Source organism: Dryobates pubescens, chromosome 7 (assembly GCF_014839835.1).
Source record: "Dryobates pubescens isolate bDryPub1 chromosome 7, bDryPub1.pri, whole genome shotgun sequence".
In the NCBI taxonomy this organism is placed as follows: Eukaryota; Metazoa; Chordata; class Aves; order Piciformes; family Picidae; genus Dryobates; species Dryobates pubescens.
Genome location: NC_071618.1, coordinates 40,266,205 through 40,279,317, shown reverse-complemented (window position 1 = coordinate 40,279,317; position 13,113 = coordinate 40,266,205). Strand labels below are relative to the sequence as shown.

Genomic DNA, 13,113 nt, shown 5'->3' with positions numbered 1-13,113 from the left:
CATGTTGCCCAGGGAGGTGGTTGGGGCCCCTTCTCTGGAGTTATTCAAAGTAAGACTTGATGAGGCCCTGGGCAACCTGATCTAGTTGGGGATGTCCCTTCTGACTGCGGAGAGGTTGGACTAGATGGTCTTTGGGGTCTGTTGGGGCACAGACCATTCTATGATTCTATGATTCTTACAAAACACTTTCTGTGAAGTGTGCAAAACCAAAAGTGATACTTTCAGTTGTATTAACGTGTTGTGGCTTTGCTGTATAGTGACCTCAGATCTGCTGCTTGTCATAAGCATGTTTCAGATCAAGCAGTTTAGAAGTCAAGCTGAACATGACTTGTTGTCCAGTTTAAAGCTTTCTGTCACAGCTAATTGTACAGCAAGCCAGAAGAACTTGGGCAGAATAGAATTAGAATTAGAATTAGAATTAGAATTAGAATTAGAATTGGAATGGAATGGAATGGAATCGAATCGAATCGAATGGAATCGAATTGAATAGAGTAGAGTAGAGTAGAGTAGAGTAGAGTAGAGTAGAGTAGAATAGAATAGAATAGGAGTCGAATAGAATAGAATGCAGTGGAATGGAATGGAATGGAATGGAATGGAATGGAATAGAATAGAAAAGAATAGAATAGACCAGGTTGGAAGAGACTTTCAAGATCATCGTGTCCAACCCATCATCCAACACCTTCTATTCAACTAAACCATGACACCAAGCACCCCAGCCAGTCTCCTCCTAAATACCCCCAATGGTGGTGACTCCACCACCTCCCCAGGCAGCCCATTCCAATGGGCAATCACTCTCTCTGCTGGCTTTCCCCAGCCCCTCAAATGCCATAGATACAATACCCCTGATCAGAATCACAGAATGTTAGGGGCTGGAAGGGACCTTGAGAGATCATCTAGTCCAACCCCCCCTGCCAGAGCAGGATCACCTTTACCAGATCACACAGAAACTCATCTAGGCAGCTCAGATGTGTTTGCTGAAGGGATTTGTGTTTTCATTTCAGAGGATCATTTATTTGTCCTCTATTCATCAGGTACAATTAGAAGAATCACAATAAAAACTGTTTCTGATTGAGTAGAATTGAAAGGCAACATTGGAGTGGTGCAGGATTATTGCTTTAGGATTTATCTGAGGGCTAGTGTTAAGTTTTGCTTTCATCTTTCTTTGTACACTCCTCTGAAACAGGAACCAGCAAACCCCCCAAGAGTTATGAAATGCTGGGATAAAAAATTGACAGAAATATGGCTTTCAGCCATCTTTCAGCACAAGCATGCTGGGGTCTGTTCCAACAGTACAAAGTGTTGTTGACAGTATGGATAAGGTTTGACGTCACCCCATGATTCCAGGCTGCCTGGGTGCTGTGGTTGAGACAGAATAGAACAGAAATAGAACAGAATAAAACAGGTTGGAAGAGACCTTCAAGATCATCGTGTCCAACCTATCATCCAACACCATCTAATCAATTAAACCATGCACCAAGCACCCTATCCAGTCTCTTCCTAAACACCTCCAATGATGGTGGCTCCACCACCTCCCTGGGCAGCACATTCCAATGGCCAATCACTCTCTGTATGAAGAATTTCTTCCTAACATCCAGCCTCAGCATCCCCTGGCACTGCTTGAGACTGTGTCCTCTTGTTCTGTTGGTAGTAGCCTGGGGGAAGACACCAACCCCCACCTGGCTACAACCTCCTTTCAGGTAGTTGTAGACAGCAATGAGGTCTCCCCTGAGCCTCCTCTTCTCCAGGCTAAGCAACCCCAGCTCCCTCAGCTTTTCCTCACAGGGCTGTGCTCCAAACCCCTCCCCAGCTTTGTTGCCCTTCTCTGGACACCTTCCAGCAACTCAACATCTTTCCTAAACTGAGGGGCCCAGAACTGGACACAGGACTCAAGGTGTGGCCTAACCAGTGCTGAGTACAGCGGGAGTATGATCTCCCTACTCCTGCATCCTGCAGATGATCGGACTGAGCTTTAGCTGGAGGGTGACTCAGCAGCCTGGAGTTTCATTTCTTACAGCTGAGAGTCCAGGCAGGGGTGGGGCTTACACAGAACTGAAACCAGTTTGTGCCAACTTGAAGTTTTGAGGCTTTCCCTAGCTTTAGCGGCAGTACTCCTTTCCAACAAGTCAAGGCACTCCTGAAGTTATGTCTGGGATTAAAGGACAGTGGGAGAACAGCAGGTACGAGAGAGCTGGTGCCTCCAGTACCCCATATCCATCTCAGGGTTCCCTCTGGAACAGTAACAATCAAACTGAGGAGGCTGGAAAACCCCAGAAGCTGACAACACCTGAAGAGGTGCAAAGCAGGCAAACATCAGTCAACCAACAACGGCAAAAGCAATAGTAAGTAACAAGGAGACTGACTGAGGTGATGGAACATGCATTGAGTGCCTGTTCTTGAGCTTCCTTGAGATGTGCATCTTCAAAGGTAGAAGTACTTTACAGAGAGCCTGTGAATGGCACTGGGCACACAGGCAGCTTGTCCTCATGCTCTCACCTGCAGTCAGCCTGAAGCCTACATATGTATGATGCTTCCAACACGAACCCCAAGTTGTGTTTGTAGTAGGCTTTGTGATGACATGACTTGCACCCCAGGCAATAGCAGTGGCTGCTTCTGTACCTCTGGTATTGGTGTGCATGGTATCTGGTTTTGATATCTTTCAAAGTGCATTTTTAAATCCAGTTCTAACTTCCTGTTTTCTGTCCTAACATTTCATCCTGCAAAGTCTAAAGATACTTCCTTTGGCTTAAGAGATGGATGCAGGCAGTGTTCCAGCAATCCAGGACACAGAAACAGCTTCCAACAACTTTATGCTGACAAATGTAAAGCCCTCAATTTCATTTTAGGCTCTTTGGGGATCTATGCTTAATCCATCTCTGGTTTTCCAGTGACATTCCCTAGATAGTTGATAAAAGCCCTGGCTTGCAGTTGTAATATAGAGTAGAGACAGTATTGTGTGTATTTTATGTACATGCTTAATACATATATACTTAGCTGACCCAAGCTAATTCTTTGCAGTCATTTCCCCTAACTGTGCACTAACTCTTGGTAACAGTGCATGCAATGCTATTATTATACATGCTGAGTTTGCTTAGCTTGCTTTTCCCCCCTGCCTTTCTAAGTGCAACTGACAGCAACTGAAGGCTGCTTCAGTTCCCCTTCCCCTCCTTTCCGGATGAAGAAGGTAAAGCCAAACTGTGAAAGAGGTGGCAGGCTGCCAATCACAAGGGACAGTGGGCAGCTTTCTGTTTTAACCCATGAATGCTTGCATGCTAAGTATCACAGTATCACAGTACATCAGAGGCTGGAAGGGACCTCGTGAGATCATCGAGTGCCAACTCCCCTGCCAAAAGCAGGATCACCCAGGGTAGTCTGCACAGGAATGCATCCAGGTGAGTTTGGAAAGTCTCCAGAGAAGAAGACTCCACAATCCCCTAGGCAGCCTGTTCCAGTGCTCCGTCACCCCCACTGTAAAGAAGTTTCTCCTCATGCTGAGGTGAAATCTACGTTCAAGCTTGAACCTGTTGTTTCTTGTCTTATTAGTGCACACCACCAAGAAGAGCTTGGCCCCCTCCACTTGACACCCACCCCTCAGATATTTATACACATTGATGAGATCTCCTCTGCCTTCTCAAGACTAAACAGCCCCAGGTCTCTCAGTCTCTCTTCACAGGGGAGATGCTCAAGTCCCCTAATCATCCTCATGGCTCTCTGTTGGATTCTCTCCAGCAGGTCTCTGTCTCTCTTGAACTGGGGAGCCGAAAATGGACACAATATTCCAGGTGTGGTCTCAGAAGAGCAGAGTGGAAGGTCACAAGGGCATATTGATGTCCCTTAGGACTCCAAGGACTTTCCAGCAGGGCAGCCCCTAATCTGTACTAGTGCCTATTGTTACTCCTCCCCAGATGCAGGACCCTGCACTTATCCTTATTAAGCTTCATGTGGTTTGCCTGCAGCCAGCTCTCCAGCCTGTCCAGATCTTGTCAGATGGCTGCACAGCCTGATGAGGTATCAGCCAACCCCCCAAGTTTTGTATCCTCAGTGAACTTGATGAGGGTACTCTCAATCAGGTTGTTGATAAAGCTACTGAACAAAACTGGACCCAGTACTGATCCCTGGGGAAGACCACTGGCCACAGGCCTCCAAGTTGACTGTGTGCCACTGATGACAACCCAAGGTAGTAATGATACAGAGACTGTTAGGAGATGGGTAGCTTTGAAATCCATCAGCACTTTAACAACTGACTTTCAGGAAAGCAAAAAACCATGCCTGACTTACACTCTATGTTGACATGAGTGGACAAGGGAAGACCAATAAATGTCATCTATCTGGACTTTTGTAAAGCCTTGCACACTGTCCCCCATAATATCCTTTTCTCTAAACTGGACAGATGTAGGTTTGCTGGCTGGACTGTTCAGTGGATAAGGAATTGGTTGGATGATCACATACAAAGGGTAGTGGTCAATGGCTCGATGTCCAGATGGAAGAGGGTGACAAGTGGTGTCCTTGAAGGGTCTGTATTAGGACCAGTGCTGTTCAATATCAATCAATGCTGCTCTATATCAATCAATGATATAGACAGCAAGAATGAGTGCACCTTCAGCAAATTTGCAGGTGATACCAAGCTGAGTGGTGCAATTGATGAGACTGAAGAATGTGATGCCCAGGGAGGTGGTGGAGTCACCGTCCCTGGAGGTGTTGAAGAGGAGATTGGATGTGGCTCTTGGTGCCACAGTCTAGTCATGAGGTCTGTGGAGACAGGTTGGACTCAATGATCCTCGAGGTCTCTTCCAACCTTAGTGATACTGTGATACTGTGCCATCCAGATAAAGCTGGAGAGGTGGTCTGAGGAGAATCTCATGAGGTTCAATAAGGCAAAGTGCAAGGTCCTGCACTTAGAATCATAGAATCATAGAATCAATAAGGTTGGAAAAAGACTTCAAAGATCATCAAGTCCAACCTGTCACCCAAGACCTCATGACTACTAAACCATGGCACCAAGTGGCATGTTCAATCCCCTCTTGAACACCTCCAGGGACAGTGACTCCACCACCTCCCTGGGCAGCACATTCCAGTGGCCAACAACTCTCTCTGTGAAGAATTTGCTCCTCACCTTGAGCCTAAACTTCCCCTGGCACAGCTTGAGACTGTGTCCTCTTGTTCTGTTGGTGGTTGCCTGGGAGAAGAGACCAACCCCCTCCTGGCTACAGCCACCCTTCAGGTAGTTGTAGACAGCAATAAGGTCTACTTGGTTGGGGCAGTCCTTGATATGAACACAGGCTGGGGGATGATGAAATTGAGAGCAAATATATTAACACAGATTCTGAACAGGTAGAATCACAGAATCATAGAATCAACAAGGTTGGAAAAGACCTCAAAGATCATCAAGTCCAGCCTGTCACCCATGACCTCATGCCTACTAAACCATGGCACCAAGTGCCACACCCAATCCCCTCTTGAACACCTCTAGGGACTTGATGGGATCCCCCTTAAAACCAAGTAAGCTTTTGGGGAAGAGTAGTTTAAAGCCCTGCTCTCTTTTTCATCATTAGATGATGCATGCAAAAGACAAAGCTGTTCTGCATTTACTGCAAGGACTGCTTATATTTTTTTACCATGCAATACAAAATATTCATAAAGCTATAAAAAAAAAATATTCCTATACCTGGAATGTATGAACTAAAGTGTTCAGTAGTATGTAATTAAGGTGGAGGAGGAGGGGTGAGGGAAAGGCAGGTTCAACCAGAGACCATGTCTGAGTGGGAAACAAATATTCAACCAACCAGAAGTGAACAAGTCTGGGGTTTGCTCCCATCCCTTCAGGAGGGGGAAGCTAGCAGTCAGTTGGAATGGAATGAAGCTGCTTAAACTGCAATTTCCTTAACTGCCCCTGGTTAAAGTGGGAGATAGTATCTAGAATACTGAATCTGGCAAGGGGAGATCTTTATTCTTAAAACAAACAAACAAAAATATATAATTCATTATTATTTTTTATCTGCTATCTCAATTTGCATTTCAAGAAAGATCTCAGATGAAAACATCTCAGCAGTTATCAAGTTATTAACGTGTCCAGAGAAGGGCATCGAAGCTGGAGAGGGGTTTGGAGCACAAGCCCTATGAGGAGAGGCTGAGGGAGCTGGGGTTGCTTAGCCTGGAGAAGAGGAGGATCAGAGGAGACCTTCTTGCTGTCTACAACTACCTGAAGGGAGGTTGTAGCCAGGTGGGGGTTGGTCTCTTCTCCCAGGCAACCAGCACCAGAACAAGAGGACACAGTCTCAAGCTGCACCAGGGGAGGTTTAGGCTGGATGTCAGGAAGTTCTTCACTGAATGAGTCATTCGCCATTGGAATGTGCTGCCCAGGGAGGTGGTGGAGTCACTATCACTGAAGGTGTTTAGGAAGAGACTGGATAGGACACTTGGTGCCATGGTTTATTTGATTAGAGAGTGTTGGGTGATAGGTTGGACCTCAAAGGTCTTTTCCAACCTGGTTAATTCTATTCTATTCTAAAGCTGACTCAGCCTTCTAGCCATTAATCCTTTGGAACTTGATATTCAAAATTAAAACATTAGGACACCCTCAGAATAGCCCAGTTTCTCAGGCTCTGGGAAAATCAAGGGTTGAACAAAGCAGTTGGAGAGTTAAAGTCATTGGGTGTCAGTAGAACAAAAAATGCACAGACTAGCATTAACCTAGAAGGCTTTCTGGAATATGTGTAGCAGAGGGAACATGAGGGAACCGAGTAGAAAGAATGGAATGGAATGGAATTGAATGGAATGGAATGGAATGGAATGGAATGGAATGGAATGGAATGGAATGGAATGGAATGGAATTAACCAAGTAGGAAAAGACCTTTGAGATCATCAAGTCCAACCTATCAACCAACACCATCTAATCAACTAAACCATGGCACTGGTCTCTACCAGCTCCCTAGGCAGCACATTCCAATGGCCAATCTCTCTTTCTGTGAAGAACTTCTTCCTAACATCCAGCCTAAACCTCCCCTGGGGCAGCTTGAGACTGTGTCCCCTTGTTCTGGTGCTGGTTGCCCGGGAGAAGAGACCAACCCCCAGCTGGCTTCAGGTAGTTGCAGACAGCAAGAAGGTCTCCCCTGAGCCTCCTCTTCTCCAGGCTAAGCAACCCCAGCTCCCTCAGCCTCTCCTCATAGGGCTTGTGCTTGTTCACCAACAATGTTTTTTTTTGCAGAGCTCTGCCCTTCAGTGTTTCTTCAAGCCTGCTACAGCCATCCACCACTGGGGAGCTTTCCAAATGAAGTGTGAAATAGTTTAAAGAGTTGCAAAAGTAATGGCTGTTATAAACTCTTTCCAGTTCCACTGTGTTTTATACTGCAGGTGCATCGGCACATGAATGCCACAAAGCTGAAAGCTAAATATTTCGCTCTGCTGGGCAATGTGCTCTGCATAGCAGACAGAAACCAAGGAGGGTGCAGTTGGAGAGCAGCATAAATGACTAAAATCTGGGGAAAAGGTCTGGGTGGATTCAGTCTGGAGAAAGGGCTCCAAGATACAGATTAAATAGTGCATTAAATAATATGTTTAAGGCTGAATTCAAGAGAGGAAAAGAATCAGAGTGCCAAAGCCAGTTGTCAAACCCCTTTCAAAGACATGCTAAGCTGATCCTTGTATTCAATTATCAGGAATTATTTGAAGAGCAGTCAAGTCCATGCCACCACAAAGCACTGTTTCCATCAGGGCTCCTATGCTTGATGGAGCTGCCATATGCTGCTGAGCACCACAGAAGCCGCCAAACCAGAGGGCTGTAAGATGCCAAATCCCAGTGAGCAGACAACTGTCCTGTAGATATCCCTGTTTGACAGTGCACACATAGCCAGATGCTAACAATAACTGACAGCCACAGTTCTAGACCTCAGCTGAGCAATATGCTCTGTGCCCTGGCGGTGCCATGAGCAGACCTCTGGGAGGGTGCGTGAACCTTGCGTGCAGGCTTGAGGCTTTCTGTCTTCATCAGGGGCAGCATCTTACTGGTTTGCAGCTCAGAGACAAAAGTGAATTACAGGGGTTTAACATTATACACTGCCTGATTCATCCTGGCTGCGTGGGTGCTCTTAATACAAGAGGCGGAAAAGAAACTGCATTAGAAGAAAATGCTTGTTATCAAAAGTCCAGGGTCATGGATTTTGTCCTGTGCTTGCCACAGGCTAGGAGTGCATTTAATTACCACAGTTCAGCTGATGCCTGGAAACTTGTTAAGCCAGGGTAACTCACTTCTGTATCTTGTCCCTCTGCCTAGCTAAAGCTTTCATTAAAGCAGCCAACATTTTTGTATAGCGAGGCCTCGGGATAAAACAAAGTTGAATCTTGCACAAGTGAACTTGAAAGGGAAAAGAGCATGAAGGAAAACAGCAGCAGAGGCCCAGGAGAAAGTATGACTCAGAAACAAGCAGGAGAGAAACAGATCTGCAATTCTTCTGTTGGCACCCAAATCTCAATCCTCTGGTAGCCACAGGCTTGAAGAGGAACTCCTAAAGTTCAAATTTCTTCCAGAGAGTGAAACCAAAACTTAGAAGTGAATTTCCAAGAAGGTGGGGCTCAGATTCAGCAGCTTGGTTTGGACTCAGCATGCAACAATGCAGCAGAAACAATGATAGGTGTTTCAGCCAGCACCCCATTTTGGACAATATTCAACCACCTTCTAAAGCTCCAAGGAAATTAGAATAGAGTAAAATGGAATGGAATGGAATGGAATGGAATGGAATGGAATGGAATGGAATGGAATAGAATAGACCAGACCAGACCAGACCAGGTTGGAAGAGATCTTCAAGATCATTGTGTTCAACCTATCATCCAACACCACCTAATCAACTAAACCATGCAACCAAGCACCCTATCAAGTCTCCTCCTGAACACCTCCAATGATGGTGACTCCACCACCTCCCTGGGCAGCCCATTCCAATGGGCAATCACTCTCTCTGTGTAGAATTTCTTCCTGACTTCCAGCCTAAACCTCCCCTGGTGCATCCTGAGACTGTGTCCTCTTGTTCTGGTGCTGGTTACCTGGGACAAGAGACCAACCTCTGCCTGTCTACAACCTCCCTTCTGGTAGTTGTAGAGAGCAATAAGGTCACCCCTGAGCCTCCTCTTCTCCAGGCTAAGCCACCCCAGCTCCCTCAGCCTCTCCTCATAGGGCTTGTGTTCCAAACCCCTCACCAACTCTGTTGCCCTTCTCTGGACACATTCCAGCACAGTGATGGATCAAATTCAGGGAGACAAAGGGTATCAGCCCAAATTCAGTCTGCAGCACTGCTTTCTCTCTTCCCTGGAAACACTAACAAGCCATTAGTTGGCATATGCTCATGGGCAGACTACATCAACAGGAGGGAGTCTGCTGTGACAGTGTGGTAGACTAACATCAGATCCAACTAATTCTATGAAGTCAGATGTAGACATGTTTATTCTGTCCCCAGCTCCCAAAGCAACTCAGTTACCTCAGCACAGTGCCAGGGAGGCAGCAAGTACGCCAGAGCCAGATGGAGCACCTGGTAATCACTAGCTGTGAGGAGCACAGAGCATTCATAGGTGGGCAGGCTGGGCACTGGGCTTGGCAACACCAGCACTGAGCTGAGCTACCCCTTGCAGAGGTGGCCATGTGTTGCAAGTCAGGCTTGCCAGCATGCCTGGAGAGCTGGGCAGGTCAGACACTGTATCGCATGAAGATTAAGACTTAAGCTAGTGGCATGTTTATCTGTGTTTCCGCCACTTTCTTGTCCACAATATATTTCTTCCTCCTCTGCACCACAGTGTTTGCTGTCCTTCTGTTGTCCCTGCCCAAACACAGTATCCTCCCATGTGTTCCCTATTCATTGTCTCACCACAGCTCGTCTTCAAGCTATGCATCAAGGGAACATGTCGGGGCTCATGCAAATCCAGCTCTTCCAAGAAAGCCTTCTGATACAGGCATTAAGACTTCTCCCCTGTAAGCATTAAGAGAAGCACAGCAACTCCCACAATCCAGAGTAACAGAAATCTTACTGCACAGTTATCCTCTTACACAGATCCTGCCACCGAACACTTGGCTGGAGACAAGGCTGGCTACCGACGACAGCAAAGCTGTTAATCTCTGAATCACCCCACTGGGCTGTAAAAATTATTGCATCTGCCTGAAACAGAGAGCTGGGAGATCTCTCTGGTGCAGAAAATGCAAAGCTCAACTCTAAACAGACTGGCCATCATTCAAAGTACCCTTCTAGCACTCCCACCAGTGGCAGAGCTGTAGGCATAACAAGCATTTCGCTGAGCCTCCACTTCCAGTTTGGCAGGCTGGTTTGCTCTCTTTGAAAAAAGATTTCAGATTGTGAAAGAAGATTAAATTTTAAGAAGAACTACTAAGTGCATTCTAGATGTAAAAAAGTGAGAGGTCTTACGACACCTTGAGTCCTGTGTCCAGTACTGAGGCCCTCAGTTTAGGAAAGATGTTGAGGTGCTGGAAGGTGTCCAGAAAAGGGCAACAAAGCTGGGGAGGGGTTTGGAGCATAAGCCCTGTAAGGAGAGGCTGAGGGAGCTGGGGTTGCTTAGCCTGGAGAAGAGGAGGCTCAGGGGAGACCTTGTTGCTCTCTACAATTCCCTGAAGGGAGGTTGTAGCCAGGTGGGGGTTGGTCTCTTCTCCCAGGCAACCAGCACCAGAACAAGAGGACACAGTCTCAAGCTGTGCCAAGGGAGGTTCAAACTGGATGTTAGGAAGAAGTTCTTCCCAGAGAGAGAGATTGGCCATTGGAATGTGCTGCCCAGGGAGGTGGTGGAGTCACCATCACTGGTGGTGTTTAGGAAGAGACTGGATGAGGTGCTTGGTGCCATGGTTTAGTTGATTAGATGGTGTTGGGTGATAGGTTGGACTTGATGATCTCAAAGGTCTTTTCCAACCTGGTTAATTCTACTCTATTCTAGTCTAGTCTAGTCTAGTCCAGTCTAGTCTAGTCCATTCCATTCCTTTCCATCCTATCCTATCCTATCCTATCCTATCCTATCCTATCCTATCCTATCCTATCCTATCCTATCCTATCCTATCCCATTCCATTCCATTCCATTCCATTCCATTCTATCAATACAAAATCAGTCAGCATATGCTCATGGGCAGACTACACCAACAGGAGAGAGTTTGCCGTGGCGTGTGTTAGACTAATGTCAGACCAAACAAATTCAAGAAGTCATATTCAGATGAGTTTACTCCGTCCCCAGGTCCCGAAGCAGCTCATTTCCCCCAGCACAATGCCAGGGGTTCAACAAGCTAGAGCCCATTATTTGATTTGTTTTTAATTTAACTGGGAAAGGCAGGAAGGAAAGTCCTGATAGATTTGGCTCCATCAAAGAACACCATTTTCGCAAGTCAAGCATTTTAGTAACTCTGCTCTCCTTTCACATAAACCCATGAAGGATTGTTACCAGCTGTGCAACAATAAATCTTCAGGTTTTACTATGTTGAATTTGGGTGGTTTTTTTAATGGGTTTTACCAGAACCATTCGTGTCAAACACACCAAAGACAGACTGCTGAACTGGGAGAGCATTTTCTTTCTCAGGTGCTAGCTGTAGTTCAGCCTCTAATTTTCCCACTTTCCTTCACCTTTTCTTCTCGACAGACATTTGTTTCTGAATAGACATGAACAGGGGCAATTTGGGAATTCACTTCCTACAAGTTAATTTCATGGCACTTAGCAGACAAAGTGAAGTAGCTTAAATGCAAGCTCATAACAATAAGCAGTGTCAAGCACTTGTCATCGCGGTAATATTTTTCTCCATGGCCTGAAACCGTATCCTGCATATAACTGGAAGGGAATGTGCAGGATTTTACTTCACTTTTGCATTTGAACAAGATTTTTTTTCCTAATTAGGGCCATGTTATTATCACTTCTTAACCTCAGCCTAGCATATAAGGCCTTCTTTTAGCCTGGAGAAGAGGAGGCTCAGAGGAGACCTTATTGCTGTCTACAACTACCTGAAGGGAGGTTGTAGCCAGGTGGGGGTTGGTCTCTTCTCCCAGGCAACCAGCACCAGAACAAGAGGACACAGTCTCAAGCTGCACCAGGGGAGATTTAGGCTGGATGGTAGGAAGAAGTTCTTCACAGAAAGAGTGATTGGGCATTGGAATGGGCTGCCCAGGGAGGTGGTGGAGTCACCATCCCTGGGGGTGTTTAAGAAGAGACTGGATGGGGTACTTGGTGCCATGGTTTAGTTGATTAGATGGTATTTGGTGATGGGTTGGACTTGATGATCTTGAAGTTTTTTTCCAACCTAGTTCATTCCATTCCATTCCATTCCATTCCATTCCATTCCATTCCATTCCATTCCATTCCATTCCACTCAGTTCCCTCTGCTGCACATATTCCAGAAAGCCTTCTAGGTTAATGCTAGTCTGTGCATTTTTTGTTCTACTGACACCCAATGACTTTAACTCTCCAACTGTTCTGTTCAACCCTTGATTTTCCCAGAGCCTGAGAAACTGGGCTATTCTGAGGGTGTCCTAATGTTTTAATTTTAAATATCAGTTCCAAAGGATTAATGGCTAGAAGGCTGAGTCAGCTTTAGAATAGAATAGAATTAACCAGGTTGGAAAAGACTTTTGAGATCATCAAGTCCAACCTATCACCTAACACTCTAATCAAATAAACCATGGCACCAAGTGGCCCATCCAGTCTCCTTTTAAACACTTCCAGTGATGGTGACTCCACCACCTCCCTGGGCAGCACATTCCAATGACCAATCCTTCTTTCTGTGAAGAACTTCTTCCTAACATCCAACCTAAAGCTCCCCTGGCACAGCTTGAGACTGTGTCCTCTTGTTCTGGTGCTGGTTGCCTGGGAGAAGAGACCAACCCCCACCTGGCTACAACCTCCCTTCAGGGAGTTGGAGACAGCAAGAAGGTCTCCCCTGAGCCTCCTCTTCTCCAGGCTAAGCAACCCCAGCTCCCTCAGCCTCTCCTTACAGGGCTGTGCTCCAAACCCCTCCCCAGCTTTGTTGCCCTTCTCTGGACATGTTCAAGTGTCTCAATATCCTTCTTAGACTGAGGGGCCCAGAACTATTTAAAAGAGCAGAGCTTTATCTGGCAGTAAGCATAGTGTCACCTCTACCTGATTATTTTGTGTAAC

The 13,113-nt window shown here is 46.2% G+C and overlaps 1 protein-coding gene across 1 annotated transcript in view; it reads left to right on the top strand.

Moving 5' to 3' along the window:
* The first annotated feature begins 2,142 nt into the window (after positions 1-2,142).
* EPSTI1 (epithelial stromal interaction 1) overlaps positions 2,143-13,113 on the top strand; it is a 54,699-nt gene continuing 43,728 nt past the window's right edge. Inside the window, exon 1 of the mRNA XM_054162918.1 lies at positions 2,143-2,339. Within this exon, the coding sequence (XP_054018893.1) occupies positions 2,143-2,339 (197 nt within the window). The remainder of the gene's footprint in view (positions 2,340-13,113) is intronic.